The sequence below is a fragment of the Suricata suricatta genome, chromosome 6, assembly GCF_006229205.1.
Source record: "Suricata suricatta isolate VVHF042 chromosome 6, meerkat_22Aug2017_6uvM2_HiC, whole genome shotgun sequence".
In the NCBI taxonomy this organism is placed as follows: Eukaryota; Metazoa; Chordata; class Mammalia; order Carnivora; family Herpestidae; genus Suricata; species Suricata suricatta.
In genome coordinates this window covers 25,613,006-25,635,301 of record NC_043705.1, presented here as the reverse complement: position 1 = coordinate 25,635,301, position 22,296 = coordinate 25,613,006, and the positions used below count along the sequence as shown (strand labels likewise).

At 53.3% G+C, this 22,296-nt stretch overlaps 1 protein-coding gene across 7 annotated transcripts in view; it reads right to left on the bottom strand.

Annotated features, from left to right (window-relative positions):
* JADE2 (jade family PHD finger 2) overlaps window positions 1-22,040 on the bottom strand; it is a 52,806-nt gene extending 30,766 nt beyond the window's left edge. For 2 of the 7 annotated variants that reach the window (XM_029941920.1, XM_029941927.1), the window contains exons 1-4: window positions 20,390-20,756; window positions 16,473-16,655; window positions 11,564-11,621; window positions 9,482-9,570 (exon numbers count right to left, since the gene is read on the bottom strand). In XM_029941920.1, the coding sequence (XP_029797780.1) occupies window positions 9,482-9,570; window positions 11,564-11,621 (147 nt within the window). In that variant the 5' untranslated portion in view covers window positions 16,473-16,655; window positions 20,390-20,756. Of the gene's footprint in view, window positions 1-9,481; window positions 9,571-11,563; window positions 11,622-16,472; window positions 16,656-20,090; window positions 20,183-20,389; window positions 20,757-21,962 lie in introns of those variants that run through there. The other 5 variants (XM_029941923.1, XM_029941921.1, XM_029941925.1 and 2 more) reach the window with 5 other exon arrangements.
* Window positions 22,041-22,296: the final 256 nt, after the last annotated feature.

Genomic DNA, 22,296 nt, shown 5'->3' with positions numbered 1-22,296 from the left:
GGGAGGGAGGGAGAGAGAGAGAGAGAGAGAGAGAGTCAGTCTAGCCCCAAGACAGTTCCAAGTTTCATTGTAAGTCACTTAGGTAGCAGGTGGCAGATTGGACACAATGGTCCTTTTGGGCAGGGGACTGATGGAAGTTCAGGAAGGGGAGCACTATCGGAACAGTAGCAGCCATCACTTAAGGAGCACTGTGTGTGTATTCAGTACCAGTCTAACGGCAGTTCTTGACTTAATTGGAGTGCCTACACTAACTCTGTCAGGTAGATGCTACCATCATCCCTATTCTGAGACTCAAGTTAGGTAAATAACCTATACAAGGTCCTACATGCTGGAGTAGCAAAGGATCCCAGGCCATGAACTCTGAAGCAACCCAGCACTCTTCCCCTGCTCCTCTGCCCCTTCTGGCCACTTGCTCAATGCCTGGACAAAAGCCAAATCAGAGTGATATAGTGTGGAGGTTCCTCAAAAAATTAACAATAGAACTCCCCCATGATGCAGCAATAGCACTGCTAGGGACTTACCCAAGGGATACAGGAGTGCTGATGCATAGGAGCACATGTACCCCAATGTTCATAGCAGCACTTTCAACAGTGGCCAAATCATGTTAAGAGCCACCAACTGATGAATGGATCAAGAAGATTCCATGTAGAATGGAATATTACATGGCAATGAGAAAGAATGAAATCTGGATGGAACTCGAGGGTGTCATGCTAAGCAAAGTAAGTCAGGCAGAGAAGGACAGATACCATATGTTTTTACTCATAAGTCTAACAGGAGAAACTTAACAGAGGACCATGGGGAGGGGAAGGGGGGAAAAAGAGGGAGAGAGAGGGAGGCAAATCATGAGAGACTCTTGAATATGGAAAACAAAATGAGGGCTGAAGGGGGAGGGGGAAAAGGAGAGGTGGGTGCTGGACATGGAGGAGGGCACTTGTGGGGAAGAGCACTGGGTGTTATACGGAAATCAACTTGACAATAAACTATAAAGAGAAAAAAGCCAAATCAGATAGCTTCCCTAGAAACTGGAATATGCAAATCAGATGGTAGCCTTTGCAAACTGCAAGCCCTTGAATGGCCTTCCACTGTTCCCTCAGGCTGAGCTGAGGGCCTACCAGGCCCCGTGGCGACATAGATATACTTCAGTCTCCTGAGCACTTTTCACCCTTGGCACATGGGTGCTGGGACACTCTTCATTCTTGCCAAAGCGGGGCTGGCCTGTTTCATCTTGGAGGTCTCAGACTGGTCCACACCTGCTCTGGGGAAACCCTCCCGGATCTCCAGCTGGGTTCTGGGTATCCTGTGAACTCCCAGAGGCCCTATATTGTAATCTCCTCGTTTCTTACTTCACAGCCCCCACACGAAGGAGGTGAGCTCAGCTAGTTCCAGCTGGGTCACAGGCTGGAGCCCAGCAGTGTACACAGGGCCTAGCGCACGTGAGGTGCCAAAAAGGCTAAATGACTCAAGAGCATTCCATGAATCTACTGCCACCTTCTTGGGTTGCTGCCCAAGGCTACATACAGCTAGGCACCCTGGCACTCTGTACCTTCCAAAAGAGACTCTGTGTATTTATATAAAACCTGTCCACAAATATGGCAACCCAACTATCACCCAAACACCCTTTTTTTCTAAACTGCCAGAGGTCAAGCTTGAAAGAAACTCATTTATTCTCCTAAGATGCCTTTGAATTATTTATGAAGACTAAATAAAGAATAAAATGGATGCTGAATAACTGGAGGCCTTTCCGTGGCAAGAAAGTTGGAAGTTGGGAAAAAAAGCAATTTCCCAAGAATGTGAATGTTTACTATTTTTTCTCTCTTATGGCAGAAAATGACAAATTGTCTCTAAAGGTCTGCTGCCTAGCAACCAAGTTCTGAGCTGCCTGGGAGATGTTAATTGTAGCTTCTTCAAACAGTATGAAGAATGGTTAAAGGTCTAAAACTTCAAACAGCAGGAACAATGTTCAATAGCCATTGGCTCTGGAGGGGGCTGAAGAGCCTGCCTCTCCCCAGATCTAGTCACAACGAATATGGCCTTGACCTCCACTTCCTTTTTCTTAGACTGAAGACTACAACCACTGAGCCATCTGTCTGGTTTTCCACACCTACTTCCCCAGGAAGAACCCCACACAGGCCCCACCAGAAACTGTCAGAGGGTCTGGCACGACCTCCTAAAGCAAAGACAATGATGACAGGCACCTTTCACTATGCTGTGCACAGAGTTCCCAAGAAGTATGTGATCACAAGATTTGTGGATGTCATCCACATTCTGGGACCTTGGTCTCTTGTGTCCTTTTCTCAAGAATGAATTATTATATCACAGAGTATTTCAGACCGAGAGACACCAAGAGGAAGTTGTTACTTAAGGAAAGGCTCCAGCACTTATCATCATTACAAAATATGATTATCTGTATAATTATTTGTTTAATGTCCATCTCCTCTAGTAATTAAGCTGAGAAAAACAGAGACTGCATATGTCTGGTTTATCATGGTCCCGGTCTGAGGCACAGCACTTGGCATGCACCAGGTGCTCAAGAAATGGGGTACAGGGGCGCCTGGGTGGCTCAGTCAGTTAAGCATCCGGCTTCGGCTCAGGTCATGATCCCACAGTTTGTGGGTTCGAGGCCCACATCAGGCTCTGTGCTGACAGCTAGCTCAGAGCCTGGAGCCTGTTTCAGATTCTGTATCTCCCTCTCTCTCTGATCCTCCCCCACTCGCACTGTCTCTCTGTCTCTCAAAAATAAATAAAAAACATAAAAAATTAAAAAAAAAACAAAGAAATTGGGTACAATAGGGCGCCTGGGTGGCTCAGCCAGTTAAGCATCTGACTTTGGCTCTGGACAAGAACTCACGGTTCTTGAGTTCAAGTCCAACGCTGGGTGAGCTCAAGCCCTGCTTTGAGTGAGTACGAGGCAGGCAGGGTGAGCCCCGCTTCTCTCTCTCTCTCATTCTGCCCTCACTCACTTGTGCCCTCTCTCTCAAAAAAAAAAAAAAAAGAAAAAAAAGAAAAAAAGGAAAAGGAAAAGAAATGGTGTACAACAAAAGAATGAACGAATGAATGAATGAACCTCAGGATTGTCTGAAGTATGATCAAATTCCAAAGCTTCCTGCCCTGCCTAGTAGGGAGAATAGAGGCAGGGGGTTGGCCTGGAAGATCCTTCCAGGTGGACTTTAGGAACTGGTGTTGGTCACTATCTCAAAGCCAACGCAAACTTTTTCTTGACTTCTAGCCACATTAGGAGTAAAGGTAGGAGTAGCACCCTCCTTCTAATCCCCCCCAAAATGGACGATCTGTCCTGAACAAGCCAAGTGAAGTTACTACCAAATAACTCATTTTGTTTGTTTATTTATTTATTTAATGTTTATGTATTTTTGAGAGAGAGAGAGAGAGAGAGAGACAGAAAAAGACAAAACACAATCAGGGGAGGGGCAGAGAGGGAGACAGTATCCCAAGCAGGCTCCAGGCTCTGAGCTGTCGGCACAGAGCCCGACATAGGGCTAGAACTCGTGTCTGCAAGGTCATGACCTGAGCCAAAGTCAGACATTTAACTGACTGAGCCATCCAGGTGCCCTCCAAACACCTCATTTTAAATCACAATGGCTTTTTCTGAGTACTTCATCTCATTAGAAACAATAGCTAATGTTGAAAAGTCATTGTCCTGTTAAATAAGGTACATGCTAAATGCTTTTTATACATGATATACATATATACATACACATAATCTCACCTAATTCATGATACCCCCATTTTACAGAGAGATAAACTGAGACTCAAAAGAAGTAAACCACTCATTTGAGGTCTGCATTGTACATTGTACTTTAACCACTGCAATACTGCCAGCGAACCAGCCAGATATTTCTTCTTTTAACTCTTTCTTTGAGGCACCTGGGTGGCTCAGTTGGCTAAGAGTCTGACTTCAGCCCAGGCTATGGCCCCACGCTTTGTGAGTTCCAGCCCCACGTCAGGCTTTGTGCTGATGGCTCAGCTGGAGCCTGCTTCAGATTCTGTGTCTCTCTCTCTCTCTGGCCCTCCCCTGCTTGCACTCTGTCTCTCTGTCTCCCAAAAATAAACAAACATTAAAAAACAATTCAAAAAATAAATGCATAAAAAAAAGAACTCTTTCTTTGGCTAGACTGTGATAAAGAATATCTCAAGCCAAGAACAAACTTACTTAAATTAGGCATAAAACACCAGAGAAGTGCTCTGAGCATAGCCACCCTCTGCCCAGTCCTATTCAAGCTACCACTAGGTTAATTTGGTCAGACGCTTCTCTCTCTCCCTCTCTCCCTCCCTCCCTCCCTCCCTCCCTCTCTCTCTCTCTCTCTCTCACACACACACATTCTCTTTCTCTTTCATAAGGATAACAGCACTTCCTGCTCTTTAAAGAATTTATTACACACATTTCTTTTGCAAGACAAGCCCCAAAGTCTGGGAGGAATTTCCAGCTGGCTGGAGCCGTGGTGTTTCTGAGTATAGAGTGGATCCTGCCCCCCACCCCTGGAGGAAGGCAGCAGGAATCTCAGAAAGCATGTACCTAACCCAGTGGAAGGCCTCCCCCTCATCACCTGCCCACCAGCCTCGGTGGGCGGCAAAGGAGCTGTTGGCTAGAAACATGGCCGAAAACCACAGGGCAAGCATGAAACCTTTTTCTCCTGTTTGATCTCTCATGATTGGGGGGCATTTTGCCCACAATGATGCCATCATTGTTTTAATATAAAATCTGTTATTTCAAACATCTGCACAGCACCTGCGCTCTTGCGGAAAGGCATTTTATTTATCCTGCGGTTTTGCATCCCATCACATTCTGGCCACCCATGCCTTCACCGAAGGTAGAATGTTCCCATTTTTTAAAACAATAGGTCAAACCAATAAGCTGCATCCTCCTTCTTCACTTGCTGCCTTTTTGGAGGGGTTGGGGGGGGTGCTTCTGTAGGCGCTTTCATGGACACTGGGTCTGGTGGACACCTCAATGGTGACAGACACTGTTCACAAGGATCAGCTTTTTCTGCAAGGACCTCCCCTAGGGCAAGAAGCTGGGCATTGGTGAAGGGCCCCTGTGGAACCTGTAGAGAAGCCCTATTGTTTCCTCTAGGGATACACTGATTTGTCACCAAGGCTTGTAAAGGAAGCTGACAGTCAGATCCCAAGTCCTACCTACCTGGGACCATCAAGGCTTTGACCCCAGAGAGGCCAACTTCCCCTCCACTCACTTCTGGGATCTCCTCCACCTTCGAGCTTCAGAAGCCTCTGGAAAGGACAGTCATATCTACTGAACAGAAACTCCATGGCAGGGCTCTACACATGATGACCTGGAGGCTCAGGGAGATACAGTCACTTGCCCAAGGTCACAGAGCTCCTCAGTGACAAAGCTGGCTGCACCTCCTGTAACGGACACTTTCCTGTGTAGCACCTGCATCCTGCTGCCAGTCAAAGGACCAGCTCCCCGGGGACAGGGCCTGCATTTTCTGCACTCTAGCAGCCAGCTGGGCCTATCAGGCGTTCTCATGCGCTTGCTGAGTTTAATCACTATCAGTGGTTCCTGGGTCCTGGAGACTTCTGGCGACTCAGGCTTCCTAAAAACCCTGCCTGGGGGGAAACCCCCACCACTAGGCCTCCCTTTCCTTCTACCTCTCCGCCCCAGGCCTGAGGAAGACACAGCCTCCAAACCCAGGGGGCTGGCCTCATTTCTTTTCCAGAACTCCTTCACACCTTGGACAGGCCAATGGTTTGGCAGAAACCTGTGAGTCCCTGGCCACTATGGGAGGAGAGGCCAGCTGGGGGACTGTCCTCAGCCACACTCCCTGCTTTTGCTTAGGTTACTGAACCAGGCTGGAAAGCCTCCTCTTCCTCCTTCAACCTCAGGGTCCTTCCAGGGAAGATCAACCCAGGACCTCCTGTCTTAGCATATTAAGGAGAAAGGCCTGTGGCAGTAGTTCTTAAACCCACCTTCTAACAAAAGAGCTTTAAAAAAGTACAGATATTTGGGACTGCACTCCAGACCCTTTAAGTCAGAATTCCTGGGGGGTGAGGTCGGATGCGGGTCTGGTATTAGCACTTAAAAGAATAATCTTTGGGATTCCATTAGATTATTAGAGATAGGCCCCATAAAGTGTTAAGTACCAATAATGGTTATGCCATCTGGTCAGGCAAGCCAGGCCAGAAACCCAAGGCCTCGGCATGGTTTATATACTAGAGCCACCTTCCCAGGGCAGGCTAATCCCTTCTACTCCTTCAGCACTGGCCTGCTAACTTAAGCCTTAAGGGACAAATCTCAGCTTTGTTGGGATCCCACAGGCAGGCAGAACAGAGGAGGGGGCAGCCTGTGTCCTTGGGGTCAACTCTACCTTTTCCCTCGACTACCAAAGGGTTCCTGGGGCCAACTTCAGACTTGGTACACTTTCACCAAAAATCCAGCCTCCCAAGAAGCCCAGAGCCTGTCCCTTCAGCTCCAGTACTGAGGCCTGTACTCCCCTATCTTTCTGGCTGAGGGAGGCCACCCACTGGTTAAGGGTCAGAAGGGAAGCTGGGCCTCAAGGCCTCAGCCCTGTCCAGGGTCCTGACTCCTGGTCTGACCACTTTTTTCTGCCCTACAGCACCTTACTCCATTGTAGAGGGAGTTCTAAGATTTATACCCTCAGGTGCACTGGGAAGGGCAGCCCCTGGCAGGTCATGACAGGGACAGCCACCCATCTGGCATAAACCCAAGCCCAGCCCTTTCTGTGGCTTTTGGCTTAACTATGTGTTGCTACTGCTGTGATGTTAGGTACTCCTGACCCTCAAATCCCCCATGCCATCATGGTCCACATTCAGAGATGAAGAGACAAAGGGAACCAAGGGTTCCCCCCCCCAGGAAGGAGACTGCACCATGCACATCAATTTACAAGCATTGTGGCTGGGACCCTGGGCCCAGACTGTGACCAGCCTGACAACTACCCCACAGGTGTCTTACCCTAGGGGACTTCAGAGACAGGACTCCCAGATCCCCTTTCACCAGGGTGACCAAAGCCCTGGGCCGCCAGGCCCAGCAAACTCTAAAGGCCCGTCTCTCCAACCCATTCACAGAAAGAGAGGGGAACAGCCCAGAGAGGAGATTTAGTGCAAACATTATCTGCCGCCAAATCCTTGCTTTTCATCTCTGCCTTCTCATGAGCCAAATAATTTGGAGGCTTTCATTGATGGTTTCCTCTCGGCCCCACGATCACTTGGAATTTATGCCGGCTGTGGCTCAGCCTCCTCACTTAGGGGACGAGCGAAACCTCACAGGCTGCACTCCAGCCTGCTGTGGGAGGAAAAGCTTGTCCCTGGCGACAGTTCAAGGCAGGGAGGACCTCCTCGGGCCTCCTGGAGCCCAGGACTTGAAGGCGGGTGATGCCAGTCAGGTCTCAGAGCTGCCTGCAGAGGCCCCTGGGCTTGACCCCAGAGCCATGCACAACCAGTAGCCAGAGGGCCTGGCATCAACACCCTTTTGATGATTTGACTCTATTTTTAGGTGGAGAAAGGTTCAAAGGCTCTGTGCTGGAAAACCCAAGAGGGAGGGGAATTTTCAGCCCCATGCAAATCATTCTTTCCCCTCTGCCTTTGCGAACACCTGTTTCCTCCCAGCCCCTGGCTTATCCAGGGTATAGATGGCAGCCTTGCCCCTGGGATTGCTACCCTGAGAAATGGCCTCCACCTCCTCCTGGTGCTTGGAGAGGGCAGGGCAGGCAGAGTCTGGGGAAGCAGCCAGCCCTAGGGAGCTCCCCAGAACTGACCCACTCTTCTCCAACCTGAAGAGACACTGAGAGCAGGGGCAGTAGAATCCTCATCTCCAAAATGGAAAGAGAACTGCTGCCTCCTAGTTACACTGTGGACACATAAAGGTGGCTATTGTTTTACTAACTCAACCATAGCCATTGGGGAAGCCCTGTGGCTCTTAAGACAAGGGTGGGGCCAGGGATGGTAGGTGGGGGTAAGGGTGGAAAAGTACAGAGGCAGTCCCAGAGGCTCCCAGGGCCCAATGGCACACTCTACCTCTTATGTCCCAGTGCCCTTGAGCACATCCCATATACCCACTGAGCAGGGCTAGTCCAAGAGTGCACTCAAAACAGCACCCCCGTGCCCATCTCATCCCTAGTGGTTATAGTCCTCACTGCATTCCCAGAGGTATCTCCTTCCATCTCTGTCCCCCTCCCACAGGGCCAAAAGAGAACACTAGGTTAGAGGATGGGGGTGAGAGGCTTTGGGTCTCAACCACCTGCCCTCCCCTGCCAAACACACACAAAAGTCCTAGGCTAGGCCAGCTCAGGGAAGGCTTGGGGAGTTCTTTTTCAAATGCAAGGTTCTGCGAAAGATACCTCCACTGCATCTGAGGGGCTGGCTAACTACTGTTGCTCAGGATTGGCCCCCATAGCCATGAATGCCCCTGTGGTTAGTGGGGAAAGAGGACTCCAGGCTCAGAACAAAGACACCCTCCCAGACTCCATGTCAGGAGCTCTACCTCAAGACTTTAGGCCTTCCCACCCTTGGCACTATTGGCCTCAACAGCTTCAAGTCCTGGCTATATAGATCCTCAGTTTCTTTATAATAAGAAAAGGATTGAGAACACTGAGTTAGTTTTAAGGATTAAAAGTCAACCGTCCAGCCCAGCACCTGGCTACTCTGTAGGCTACAGAACAATGTCTTTCTTAATGACCAAATTCAAACCCCCTGCTTCTTGGGTGTTCAGTGCTCTTGCAACTGCGTCTGGGCCAAGGGCATCTGCTGTGCCCAGTGCAATGCACTGAAGACCCAAGAGAGAGTGATGTGGCCCTAGGATGGGATCTGTCAGCAGCCACAAGAAGCAGGATCACGATAGCCCTGCACGTCCAGCACTACCCACTCCCGATGTACTTCTCTACAGTAGAAGTCATAAACACCTCTACCTGCCACATTCCAGGTCAGAGTAAGGAAGACTTAGAATGCAGATGCATGTGAAACAGGAAGAATAAGGAGCAGATGACCTAAGTGGATGGATGATACTGAGGACCCCAGCCATCACCCCTGCATCAGCACATCCTATCACCCTTGGCTCAGCCTCCAGAACACCCCAAATCCTACTGCTTCTTTCTCCACTGCTACTACTCAGCTCTCCGCCACCACTGCTTTTCTCCTGGACAACTGCAAGAGTGCTCCCTTCTCCTCACAGCAGTCAGTGGGGCCTTTTATTAAAACATCAGACTGTGTCATTACCCTGCTGATGATCCTTGAAAGGCTTCTCTTTTTGCTCAGCTCGCTTGGAACATCTTTACAACATCTTACAAAGCTACGAGACTTGGCATCCGCATCCCCTCCTCCCATTCATTCCACTCAGCCACACTGGCCTTGCTCTGCAGTGACTGGACCCTGTGCCAGGAACGCTCTTCCCCATACATCTGCAGAGTTCATTCCCTCAACTGTCCACAGGTCTCTTCTCCTGTGGCTTCCCCACCACTGCTTCATCTTTCTCTGGACACTTGTCACTACCCACCTCGGAGGGCTTCTTTTCGTTCTGCCGGGGCCAGCCCGACTTGGTGCTGCTGGGCAGTTTGGAGCATCTTGATGCAGATGTAGCGTGACCTGCAGAGAGAGCACAGCCCATCAGGGGCTCCTGGAAGGCAGGGAACACCACCTACCCACCCACATCCAAGGATAGGAAGCCTGTAAGGAAGACTCTCAGCCTCTGAGTACCTGTCCCTGCTCTGGGCTTTGTCAATGATGAATGCGGACATGAATACCTCCTCCACTCACCAAGCATAAGGGACTTAGGAAACAAAAGGCACTGGCCAGGACTCAGTTATTAGTTTACTGTACGACCCATGACAAGTCCCTTGTCCTCTTTGGTCCTCTGCTTCCTCTTTGGTGAAGGAGGACCAGAATAAGCCTTCTGTGGCCACTCTTCATTCCTGCCCCAGGTTGAGATACTCTGGGATGATGCCCAGTGGATATAAAGAGGCACCAAAGGGAAGTGGGACGAATGCTTTGCTAAAGTAGACCCATTTACTAGGTTGTTACCGTGGATAAAAGACTTAACCTCTCTGAGTCTCAGTTTGGTCTTCGGTAAAATGAGGGCAAATGGTTGTTGGGAGGATGAAATGCTACTATGCCTGTAAAGTGTCAGCATAGTCCCTGGCACAGACCACCGCCTCCATAAACATTAGGGATTATCATAAGGGTCAAAGACCCTTAACTGGACTCCAAGACTGCAGCCTCCACCCCAAGGGTCAAAGGAGCAATAGCCATGGGAAGGGCATTAGTGGTGGGGGCTGGTGGGAAGGAGTACCCCGCAGCCTGGCCCAACTGTGATGCAGCTGCTCAGACAGCCACTCTTGCAGGTGCCTGGCCTTCAAGGGTTCTTTCGTCTGCAATGAAGTTAAAAGCAGAGGATGCGGTTCTTCTTGGCTCTACCGAGACAAGCCACAGGCAGTGCGGTTGCAGCCACAGACGGCCGGATGCTGTGATCTCCTGCCGCAGGGAGGAAGGGCTGGCCAGGTTAGTCACCAGAGCCAAGCTGAGCAAACAGACCCCAAAGGACAATGAACAAGACCTGGAGGTAGGGAAGGGGCTGGGACGGATTGGCCATGTTGGGTGCATCTGTCTTCAGGTTGTTGGAAGGCTGTGGAACTCCAGGAGCACCAAGGGGCCTTGGCAATCTCGCAAATCCCAGTTGTTCACCACGTGTATGAACAGACTCAAGTGCAGAGCTTCGGAGCTCCAGGCCCAACCTCCCTCGAAGTTAGTTCAGCCCCTTCCTCAGTCTGGGCTCCCACCAGGGTGCGCTGCTGGTGGATCAGCCTGGCACCGCACCTCTCCTACACGGGGCAGAACAGAACCACTTACGTGGCCATCTCAGGCAGGCCCAGGTTCCTGCAGCATCTGGGAAGAGCTGCCTTCTGGTACCAGAGAAACACTCTCCCCTTATACAAACCTCTCTTATCTCCCTCAAATTAGAGAAGAGGCTCCTTAAGCTCCCTTTTCTCCTTGACAATGCCCTTGACCCCACGACATCCAGCTTCCACACCCAGCCCATACACAAGTCTACCTCTGGGATTCTACTGCCAAAGTCCCTCATCAACTCCCTCGACAAGCATTTATTTAACACCTATTATGTGCCTAATCTAGCTGGGGATACAGCAATGAGCCAGACAGAACCCCTCTCATCAAGGAGGTGATACTCATATCAGGTAATTATAATAAAAAGGAACAGCTTTTCTGTCTGTTGTGTAGAGACTTCCTATAGGGCCCTGATTTAACAGACAGGCCGAGGGAACGGGATGTGTTCTGAGCAGCCAGGTGCAGCATATGCAAAGACGAAGAGGGGATCTGATCTTTTCCAACCAGATCAAAACACATGGGACTGAGACCTAGGGGATAAAAGCGTATAGGGTGAAGAAAAAAGCAAGGCTCTGGGGGCCACAGGGTGTGGGGACTTCCTCAGGAGCACAAGGACCTGGCCTGATTGATGCTTTCATCGACATGGAGACCATGGGGCAGCCTCCCCCAATCTGGGCCTGTGGATCTGTTAATTATTCAAATACTTTCCTTGCAGGAGACACAAGCAAAAAGGCCTTACTGTCAGTGGTGTCAGAGTTGTCGCTGCTGATGGAGTACTTTCGCCTCTTCTCTTCCATCTGCAATGAAAGGTAGGCCCCATTACATTTACAGAGGGACAGGAAATCCTCAAGCTCTCAGAAAATTGCCTGATAACCTACCTCCCCATACTTCCCCCTGCTGCAGTGGAAGAATAAGACCCTGCCCTAGCCTTCTCCCCAGCCAGCCTCACCCTCTCCCCACCTACCCACAGGACTCCTAGGGGTGGGGCAGGGGGCTGCACCTCCCACCTCCTGGGCCGAGGCTCAGATGAGCAGGAATCTGGTCAAAGATGACAGCGGGGGAGGGCAAGGGGGTCAACAACCCCAGAAAAATGATTAGGGCCTGCCCGGCCCCAGCTTCCACTCAAGGCAACTGAGGCCTTCCAGAGAATCCACTCCCATCCAAGTATAACGGGTGTTCCGCTGGGTGCCGAGGAGGGGCAGGAAAGAGGAAACAAGATTCTTCCAGAGGGACCACTGCCATGTGAGTTTAGAGACAAGCCAGCTCACACTGCGCTGAGGGCACATCCTGAGGGTGGTGGCCAGAGGGGTGTAGAAACAGGGGCAGGGGCAGAAAGGCTCCAAGCTGGGTCCCTGAGCCACACCAAGCCCAGGGTGACTGGTCCTAGGCTGGGCTGCCCTCCCTCCCCCAATGTCCTCTCCAGGTTAGAATCCAAAACAACTTTATCTCAACAGCAGAATTTAGCTCCAAGGTAAGAAGGGAAGTTCTCCATACTGAGCTCCTTCCTCTATCAACAGTATGTCAGCACATGTTCCTAACAAGCCAGGGAGCTGTGAGCTATTAGCTTCCCTTTCTGGAGTGTTGCAGAACTTGTGCTAGTAACTAGCTGAACTGGGATTTGAATCCACGTGATCTGATCCCTGAGCCCACACTGAGGTGCCATTGTGCCCTCTGAGCTCCTGCCTGTTGGGAGTGCACACCCACCCACTATTTCCTCGAATCCCGCTGAGCCCAGAGTGGCAGAGCTTGCTTTGGACTCCTCTCAGAGTGGAGCATACCAAGTGGCTGGTTCATCTGTCTTGGGTCTCACAGCTAGTCAGTGGCTGGAGTCCTAATGTGAGAGGAGATCTGGGATTCGGGACCCAAAGCATTTTCCACCACATCCCTCTTAGTCTGGAACCTGGGCTGCCTCACTGCCCACAGCAAAGGCAAGGAGCCAGTGTCAGTAAACAGAAAACCCCTGCTGCCCAGCCCGGCCAACAGGGTTCCCCACCTCTGCTTGCCAACCCCTCCAAGTCTGTTTCCCCAGAGCCCTGGGTTCCCTTTATCTTACTGTGGCCCTGCAGAGACAAGGGAGCATTAACTCTCTAAGGCATGGCATGGCTGGCCAGACCTCTGAGCCCACCAGGACCCTTCTTCCTCAGACCTGACCTTAGTCAGGAGCTTCTCCCCATTCCAGTGTCCTCCAAAAGTAGGATCAGGATGAAAACATTCACTGGGGCTGCTTGCTGCTTGCTCCAAAGGTGCAGGCAACGTGCTCTCGAGGGTACAGAGGTGCAGGGTCTGACGACATAGGCAGCATGGGTGCCAGGGAGGTTAAATTGCTCAACACTCACTGTGGCAGAAAAAGGGGGATGATCTGCTACAGAGGGACCTCACAAAGTCCTCAGAACAGCCCTTCTATGCCAGTGAGCATGATGGCCGCTTCCCTTTTGCAGATGTGGAAAAGGAAGCACAGAGGTTAAATGAGTTGCCCAAGATCGCAATGCTTGTGAGAAGTTTATCTGGTTCAGGAGCACATGCCCTTGACCTTTAGACTTCCCTGCCTCCGTGCAGCAGAGCCCAAGCAGCCCTGTGGCCTGGGTCATGGACAGAATGGGATAATAATGCTCTGCCACCCACAGCTGTCATCCTCACAGTCCTCCAGGTTCTGAGTGTGACAAGATGACTTTGACAGGGCCCTGACTCTAGCCTGCGTCTTGCTAGCCCAGTGCTCTCACTGATGGGGGCAGGGCGAGGAGGAGGAGCGCTATAATCGCAAGCCACTGGTTTTCTCCTGCAGCCCTGCGCAGGGACCCCATGTCTCTCTACTTCCAAGCTAGCTCTTCCTGAAGCAGAAAAGCAGGAGCTCTGGATTCAGGGGTGCTGAGTTCAAATCCTAGCTTTACCCTTCAAGAGACCAGAGACCTTGGGAAAGATCTACCTCCCAGAGGGTAAGGATTCTATCTGGATTTTTACAGAAGTCTCTTGAACTTCAAATGTTGGCAACTGATTCTGAATTTTTAAAAACAGTTTGAGAGGGCCAAACTAAACACATCTGTGGGCCAAAATCGGCTAGTGAGGATAAACGAAAGAAGCATAGTGGCTGGCTTTCCATATAGGTGCTAGTCATACTGTGAGAACCCTGGGCCGGCAGAGGGGTCCTCCTACCAGCGCCCTGCGGGGCTCCTGCACAGTAAGGAAGGACACCCATAACAGGACCCCTTGACTGCGATTCTTGCGATGCTGTTTCCTGTTGCCCAGGGACCAACAGGTGAGCTGCCAGCATGCAGACTTGCACCCCACCCTCAGCCTGCTCCCTGTCCAACCTGCCCTCCGTGAAAACACTTCAGAGTTCTCCTGGGCAGGGTATTATTAAGGGAGCAGATTTTGTGTGTCTTAATTGGAATAATAACTAGGCTTCAGAGGGAAGCTACTTTTTGTGTGAGTGAAGCTTCTTTCCTTTGAACCAAGTCTGTTCCAAAGGCCTCCCTGCTTCAGGTGAACCTCCACTGTTAGTGGCTAATGAAGCCCCAAATGAGGCTTGGACTCCCCTGGGGGACAGCCCTTTGTCCCTTCACCCCTCCATCCCCAACTCTGCTAGGAGACAGGGAGGACTCCTTCCCCAAAGCTGAAATCCAGGTGGGGTGGGGTGTGGAGGGGGGCTGCCACTTTGGTCTTGGCCTCTGGTTTTTTCTCTCCACTGGCCCCTCCCATCTCCCCCAAAGCAAGGTTTGCTCTGGAAGAACACCCCGGTGTCATGAGGCGCTTGCTTTTGGGGATAAAGGTGACCACCTGAAAAGGGTCCCCTTTTCCTTCCCTTTGCACCTCCCACACCATCTCCAGCCCGGGAGACAAAAGAAGCTCTCCTTCAGAAGCATGGGTGTCCTAGAGTTCCCGCAGCTTCTCTGTGCAATCTCTCCCCAGCAGCAGTTGCCTAGCAAGTCCAGTGGGCTCTCCGTCCAGAACATATTGTGAATCTATCCGCTTCCCCACACATCTCTGCAGCTACCACACTGGTCCAAGCAGTCTCCTCTCTTGCCTGGACCCCTCATTCATCTCCTACCTTCCCCTGTAGCTCCCCTCCACCCCTCAATCTAGAATCCACACAGCAGTCAGAATGACCTTTAAAGACACATAAATCAGATCATGTCATACCCCTATTTAAAATCTTTCAAAGGCTTCCTGCTGATCAAAGGACAAAACTCAAGCTCCTGACCACAATCTCCTACATGGTCTGGCCCCTTCCTACCTCAACAAGTTCACATGGACCACTGTCCCCTTTCTCGCCACTTTCTAGCCACAGTGGTCTCCTTTCATTCCCTGAAACAAGCAGAATATTCCACGCTTTGGGAGCGGAGCACAGGCTGTGCTCTCTGCTGTATGGTTCTAGTAGTCTATGCATGTCTGACTTTGTATCCTTCACATTTCAACTTAAATGTCAAGGAGGTATATGCCAGGTACCTTACCTAAGAAAACCCACAAGCTGGTTATTTGACATCTTCAGAGCATCTATCACGATTAGTGTCTGCTGAGCTACTTGTTCAAGGTCCTCCTTGGAGAGGAGGGGAAGGAGCACGTCTGTCTGTATCTCCAATGCCCCCTTGTGTTATGTACAGCACACAATAGGGGTCTGATACACAGGGAATGCCGAGTGTGTTGTCCCCTCCCTGCAGAAGTGTGGGGCGCACAGAGCCCAGCTGGCTGGCCTGCAGCTTGCAGGAACATACACACCAGGCCAAGATTTTGTCCTGTTTTCACAGCCTGCCTTCCCCTTCTTAACCTCACACATTTTCCAGGAGGCTTTATTTGGTTGGGCTCCTGGCTAATGATCAATGTCAACTCAGTAATAGGGCAGCAATTTGGTGGCAGATGTTTTCTTGGCAGCACTAGCCACTGGTCTTAGTGGGGGCCTTGGTTCTGGACTTGAAACACCAATGCCCAACGCCAGCCCCCTTTAAAGACCGCTCCGCAAATAAACTCAAATAAACACCCTGGGCCTCCATTAACGCCCTTCCAGCTGACCCTGGGAACAGTGGGCCTTTCAGGCCTGCTAGTGCAGCCGCTCCCTGGGCAGTTAAAACACCCCAACCTGGCCTCCGGCCTCTCCTCTCTGGGGGCCACCAGGCCTGCCCTGCCCGCCACCACACACAGCAGGACTTCGTCTTCCTCCTTAAAAAGGGGGGGGGGGGGAAACGGCTTTCAAGCAGGCAATTTACCATTCCAGACACAATCTTTCAAAGAGAAACAAAAACTCTCCCTGTCTGAGGCAGACCGCTTAGGCGTGTGTGTAATAAGATGCTAATACAATTTAATGATATTTCGGCTGGAAAACCTGTCCTCAGAGCCTCCTTATGTCGGGAAGGCCAGACATTCAGAAAACAAGAGCTGCACGCTCTTAAACCAGCTTTAAACGGGGGTCAGAGCCCCAGTCTTTCCTCTCTCTCATTAACTTTATATCCCTTCTGAGAGACAGTAACTGCCATTACAAAAAGGATTCTGTACACAAAGATCCTCAAACTTGCTTCTCCAAGCGGAGGGGAGCCCGAACTCTCCTCCAACACTCATCAGTACCCACCTGCAATTCCAAGTGTCCCCGAGGGCACCCAGTTCCCCTGGAACATGCTGCCCAAACCTCCCACCCTCCAAACCCAGTGCTGGGGACATACCTAGGGGATCCTGGAAGAATGAAAAGGGCCTTGTTTACTTTGTCCTTCGGCACCTTCTCACCCTACCCTCCACCTCAGAGGGCCACGCTCAGTCGGCTTGCTCCCACAGATGGCTGCCCATTGGCAACTGCAGGGTCCTTCCGGTCCCTTCTTCAGAGAAGGGAGCTGGCTCTCTCGCCTGGCCTACAGGGGAGAGATCAAAGGTCAAAGCTGCATTTGGGCCCTCTTCAGATCATTAACAGTAATAGTAAAAATGGCTAATGCTAATCAGGTGCTTACCACATGGCTGGCTTTGGGTTTAATCTTCTTTATGCAATATATTGCTTAATCCATACACCAACTATGGGGTACGGACTGTTATTAACCCTATTTACAGATGAAGAGTGAGGTACAGAGCACTCTTACAGCTGGTGATTGCATAGCTAGCATTCAAACCCTGGCTTTCTGACTCCAAGCGATATACTCTGCCCCACCCCCACCCGGGCTACCCTGCACATCCCTACAACCCCACAGTGTGGCTGACATACTCCAGATTCCTAGAGGCTATCTGAGAACCTTCCTGGGTTCCTAAACTTTGAGCCACACAGTCAGGATCCTATGTGGTCCATGGAGCACAAAGCAGGCCAGGGGCACCTCCTCATACCGTGGTCTTCCCTTGGAGCACCTAAACACAAAACTAACTATAAGGCCTGCAAAAAGCCTGCTGGATGAGTCGTCAAGAATTTGGGAGTGGAAGTCACTGACCTGGGTCTTGGGCACCAGATAATTACCTTCCAATTACCTAGAACCTCGGTTAACTAAAGCACCTTGGCCCCCCACCCCCAAGGATGTGACAGTGTCAGAGGCCTAACCACAAGACTCTAGGGTACACCTGGGAGCTGGGACCAGCAGTCCCACCTCACCTGTCAATGAAAGGCAAGTGGAAGCTCTCTTGGATTAATGTTACTGGCCAATCAGCCGTGCAATTTAGGGAAAGGAAAAGCACGCTGGATGGGAAATGTTCTGGAAACATTTGCTGCATCCCGAGTCTAAACAACTTTGTCCTTAAACACTTCATCTCCAAAAGTGCTGGAGAGACCTTTGGTCAAACAGTTTCAAAACCAACATTCACTGCAAGTCCTGCTGCCTGGGGCAAGGACTTCCCTCTGAGAGGCATTTGCTGTAGAACCAAATGCTTTTCCACTCCAAACAACAGCCAACAGCACTTGGGACAACTGAGAGGGCTCCAGATCAAACAAACATCCCTTTTTTTCCCCATGCAAACTTTCTCAATAAATTATTCGCCCACTTCGGATCAAAGCCTGTTTTGCAGCCTGTGACCTAAAAAGCAAATAGCATCTCTTAAACATGAAAGCCCTCCTCCCTGCCTGGGTCGGCTTTATTACTCATTCCTTCCCCTTACAGTTATTCTGTTGTTATTTTCCTCCTCTGCTTGTTAGATCGCTTTGCAAGTTCCAACCCGTCTGAGGAAGAAGAGATGGGAGGGATGGTTCGTTCACTTGGGGCCCTAAGGTGAGTGAGGAAGTCAGGGTAGGGGAGAAGCCAGCACCCTGGGAACCCAGGAAACAGGGCCAGACCCGGTTGGCAGCTCCTTGCACGGCCCTTTTGCCAAATGTCCTACTGGGAATTTTACCAGTGAAGGGAGGGAGTTAATGCCACAGTGAGAAGAGGGACCAGGCGGCCACCACCCGGGACCCTGATTCAGTTTGCAAACATAAACGTTAAGGGGACATCCTGACAGCTAGTCTGGGCTCAAAACTCAGGGATCCTCCCCCTTCCAACAAAGGCAAAGCGGCAAGCAAGCCTTGCCCTCTCACTCTCTCCCTAACCCCCTTTAGCCCCACTGTGAGTGCAAACAAGATGCCTCCTGAAGACCCCCTGCAGACCCCCTGCAAACAGCCTCTGGGTAAAACTTTGTCCCGCAGTAGATGAGCGAGGGGGGCTAAGCGCGGGAGCAAGGTGTGGAAATTTGCAGAGACCAGAGTCGCCGGGTGCAGCATGCCGTTGGTTCAGGGCAAAGGGAAACACTGCACTTCCCGCCCACACCAGCCCAGAGAGTAAGACCTGCAGCCAAGGTGGTTTAAAAAAAAAAAAAAAAGGCGTCCGGGCCCGCGGCGAAGGCTGAGGGGAATGGGAGGGGGTGGTGCGCGCCTCCAGCCTGCCCCTGGAGGCAGTCCGCGGGACGGCAGGCTGGAGGCGCGCCGGCGTGATTCCGACCGCGGGAGCCGGGAGGAGGAGCCGTAGGTGGCTGCGGGGGGCTCTGGCCCAGGCAAAGGAAGGGCAAGGGGCGGTTTGGGCCGGGGGCTGCAGACTTGATGCACAGGGCGGGGGGATGGGTGGGGAGACGTCTTTAGGTAAGAGGAGCCGAGCCTCTTAGAAAGTGGGCAGCTGTGTGTGGTGGGAGACTGGGTGTATGTGTGTGTGTTGGGGGGGGGGGTCCTGGGCCTCTGGAAGCCACCGCGAAGCCTTCCTGACGGTTTCGCAGACAACCCCACCTTTTGATGTAACAGCTACGAATCGCGAATCTGACCTCTCATCCCTTGGCCTGGAGATGAGAGTGTCTCAGGCCCAGTGATAGGCGGGAAGGGACCGGTGGGAGCCACAAGTCTGCACCCAGGCGGGGAGGAAGCGGGCGGGAGCCGCTCCGCAGGCGCAGGCGAGTGGGTGGGAAGGAGGGAGGGAGGGAGGGAGAGAGGGAGGAAGGAGGTGAGGCCGGGAAGATGCCACAGCCGGGGGCGGGGCGGGGCCCGGGATCCGGGAGAGGGACTGCAGCGGTGCTTGGTGGGGGCTGGGGCGGCAATGTCACTTCTTTGAGGGTCAGGTGTGTATGTCCCAGGCTGGGACTGCCACTTGCTTACATCTTCCCGGAACCACCCAGGGCACAGGGACCAAGGTGGAGGGCAGGGGACTGCAGTACCGTCCCCGAAGCGGGACGCGAACCGGCAGAGTTGGGAGAAGGTAAACAAGGGCCACGCCCCCTGCCGTCGCCCCGCGGGCGCGCACCCGCCTCTCCGGCCGCAGCCGGTACATTTCCACTCTCCCAGCGCTTCTACCCCGCCGGACTCCCGCGCAGCCCCGGTGGGGGGGGCCCGACCCCAGCCCGCGCCCCCTACGCCGGGACTGCACACCCTGCATACTCACCTGGAAAGGGTGTCCCCCGCCCCTCCAAAATACTGTGTTTAATTTGTGCAGAGCTGCTGCGCCCGGGAGCTGAGCATGCTGCCCCCGCGTGCAGCGCCCGCGTGCACCCAGCCCGGAGAGGGGGCGACAGGGCGGAGGCGGTGGCCCCCGGAAGGTGTCTGGGACCGGACCGGCTGCACGTGAGCCCAGCGCGGAGTCATGTGCACCGGCTCAGCCCGGTTCGGCGGCCGGACGTGCTGCGTATCAACAAAATGAAACTCAGGGCGACAGGAGGGCAGATAGCTCCGGGTCCTCCAAACCGCCGTCTCTGGCAGAACGACCTCCCCTCTCCGCTGCGGTCTCCAGCCGCAGCCCCTCCGCGCGGCCGGAGCCCGCGGGGCAAGTTGCAGCCCTGGCGCGCCCCCGCCCGCCCGCGCCCCCTCACCGGCCCGGGGGCGCTTTGCCGCAGTCATTAATAAAGAAGGTCGCCAAGCTCACCCTTCCAAAAGTTGTTGTTGCATGCGCCCCTCTCAGCCTCCCCGCAACGTACTCTTTAAAACACGACTGACCAACATGCGCAATCTCTCTCCCCGGTGCTGTGCATCTTCCCCCCCCCCCCCCGCCCCGCGCCCTGGCTTCCTAGAACAGGCAGCCAGCAGGAGAGAGAGGGAGCGAGCGAGCAAGAGAGAGAGCGCTAGCAAGAGAGAGGGAGCGAGGAGCGCTGGCAGATCTGTTGCAAAAACACAAAATAACGCCGTGGAGATGCGCAGGGCCCATCGCTGGGGACAGGATCTTACCTTCCTCCGCGGTGCCCTTTTGAGGGGCGCTGCCCTGGACTACGCGCCGCGGCGAGGGCCGGCGCGGGAAGGATGCTCCCGAAACCCGGAGCTCCAGGGGCCGGCGCGGGCGGGCGGGGGGCGCGCATCCATCCGGGGTCGCGGCGAGGGAGACGGTCGGGCCCTCAGCGTCCCCTGCCCCGCACCCCTGCTGGGGACGGTCAGCCCGCTGGACGTAAGCCCTTGCCGCTAGGAATGGGCACAAAGTAACTCCATGGACGCTATTCAACCCCCCCCCAAAAAATAGCCTCCAACTGCGATGGCCGCGGTCGGCACCATTCACCAATCCCCCTGTGTATGTTTCTGTTTCTTTTTAAACCAAGACTTCCTTGTGATCTCTTTAGAAAAAAAATGTGTTGGGGTGGGGGTGGGGTGGGGGCGGGCGGGAGGAGCGAGGGAGGGGGAGTAGCCACTTTTTTCTTATTCACTCGGATCTCCACTCCTGACACCCCCCGCCGTCGCCCGCCCCACCCCCCGCCCAGTTGTTTGGCTCCGGCAGCGGGTCCAGGTAGCGTTGCAGGCCTTGGGGGGAGGGTGCCCTGCCGGGCTGCCAGTCTGCCGGCACCTCGGGCCCAGACTCCCCATGGGCTCTGGGGTGCCCCCAGCCCGCCCTGTCCCCAGGGCCGGGCCCGAGCGGCGGCTGCGCCCGTGCAAGTCCCATCAGGTCTGCTCACACTTCACACACTCACACACATACCCCGCCCCTCCACTCTCTCACTCACACTTTCTGCTCACACCCCGCCCCCTTGGCGCCCCAGACCCAGGCGGCGCCCCCCGCAACCTTAAAAAAAAAAAGCAAGCTTATACTTAAAAAAAATCTTTTGGCGCCATATTAATGACGTACTTAAAATTTGCCATTTCTCCCTGCGTCAAAAAGACGTTTCTTTGCAAATAACAGCCTGAAGGCGACACTCGCGGAGGGAACGATGTTTGCACTGAGCACCCCGCCTCCCGGGGATCTAGCGCTGGAAGACCCTCGCCCTAGGCCCTGCTCCCGAATCGCTGGTTTAAAAATGCGAACCGAATAAATCGCGTGGCGCTCTGCAGCGCCAGAAGTGAGCAGAAAGTGCTGGCAGTAGCGGAGGGGAGGGGCACGCGCTCGAGTCTGGGGGAGGGGGCGCGGCCCTCCTCCCCCACCCACAGCAGATGGAAACTAACATCCCAGGCGGGGGAAACTTTAAATTGTGGGCGACCTTAAAGACGGAGGGGCGGTCCGTAAAGAGGGTCTCTCTGGGGTTCGTCTCCCCCCTCCCCCGCTCGGGTTCCTCCAAGCTCCCAGCTCTGCCCCGCATTTCCGGGGGGTGGGGAACGCAGTGATGGGTGGGTGGGTGGATAGCTGCAAGTCGTGGCCCCAGTAGGTGTTTGCCCCGGCGTGTTCCCTTACCCCCCTAGCTCGTCCTTCCCTTCCCCCTAAAGGGTTAAAAACCGAGGGGGCAACTTCCAAGGGCTGGCACTTGGCAAGGAAGCCGGGCACCCCTCTCCCCACCCTTCGCCTCCTCGCCCCTCCTCCTCCGGCTCCACTTCCCGACTTGACCTTGTGGTGCACAAACAGTGCGCTCGGATCCTCGCAGTTTCTGGAAGAAGCGCTTGCGCTCGCCAGGCAGGCGGGCTGTCGGGCGGCTCGCGGGCGGTGGCGGGGCCTTGGGTCCGTTCCCAGTGCCGCGGGCCACACCCACCCAGCCCGCTGCGCCCGCGGTGCTCACCTTCTCTCGAGGAAGAAGCTGCGCTAGCCTCCTGGATGGGGAGGTGCCGGGGGCAAGCTGTAGGCTTCTCCGAATGCTCCCAACTGGGACGGGGGTGGTATGGTGTCAGGCGGGGTTTGGTGGGGAGACCTAGGAGCCTGAATCAACAACCCCAAAGCATCGTTG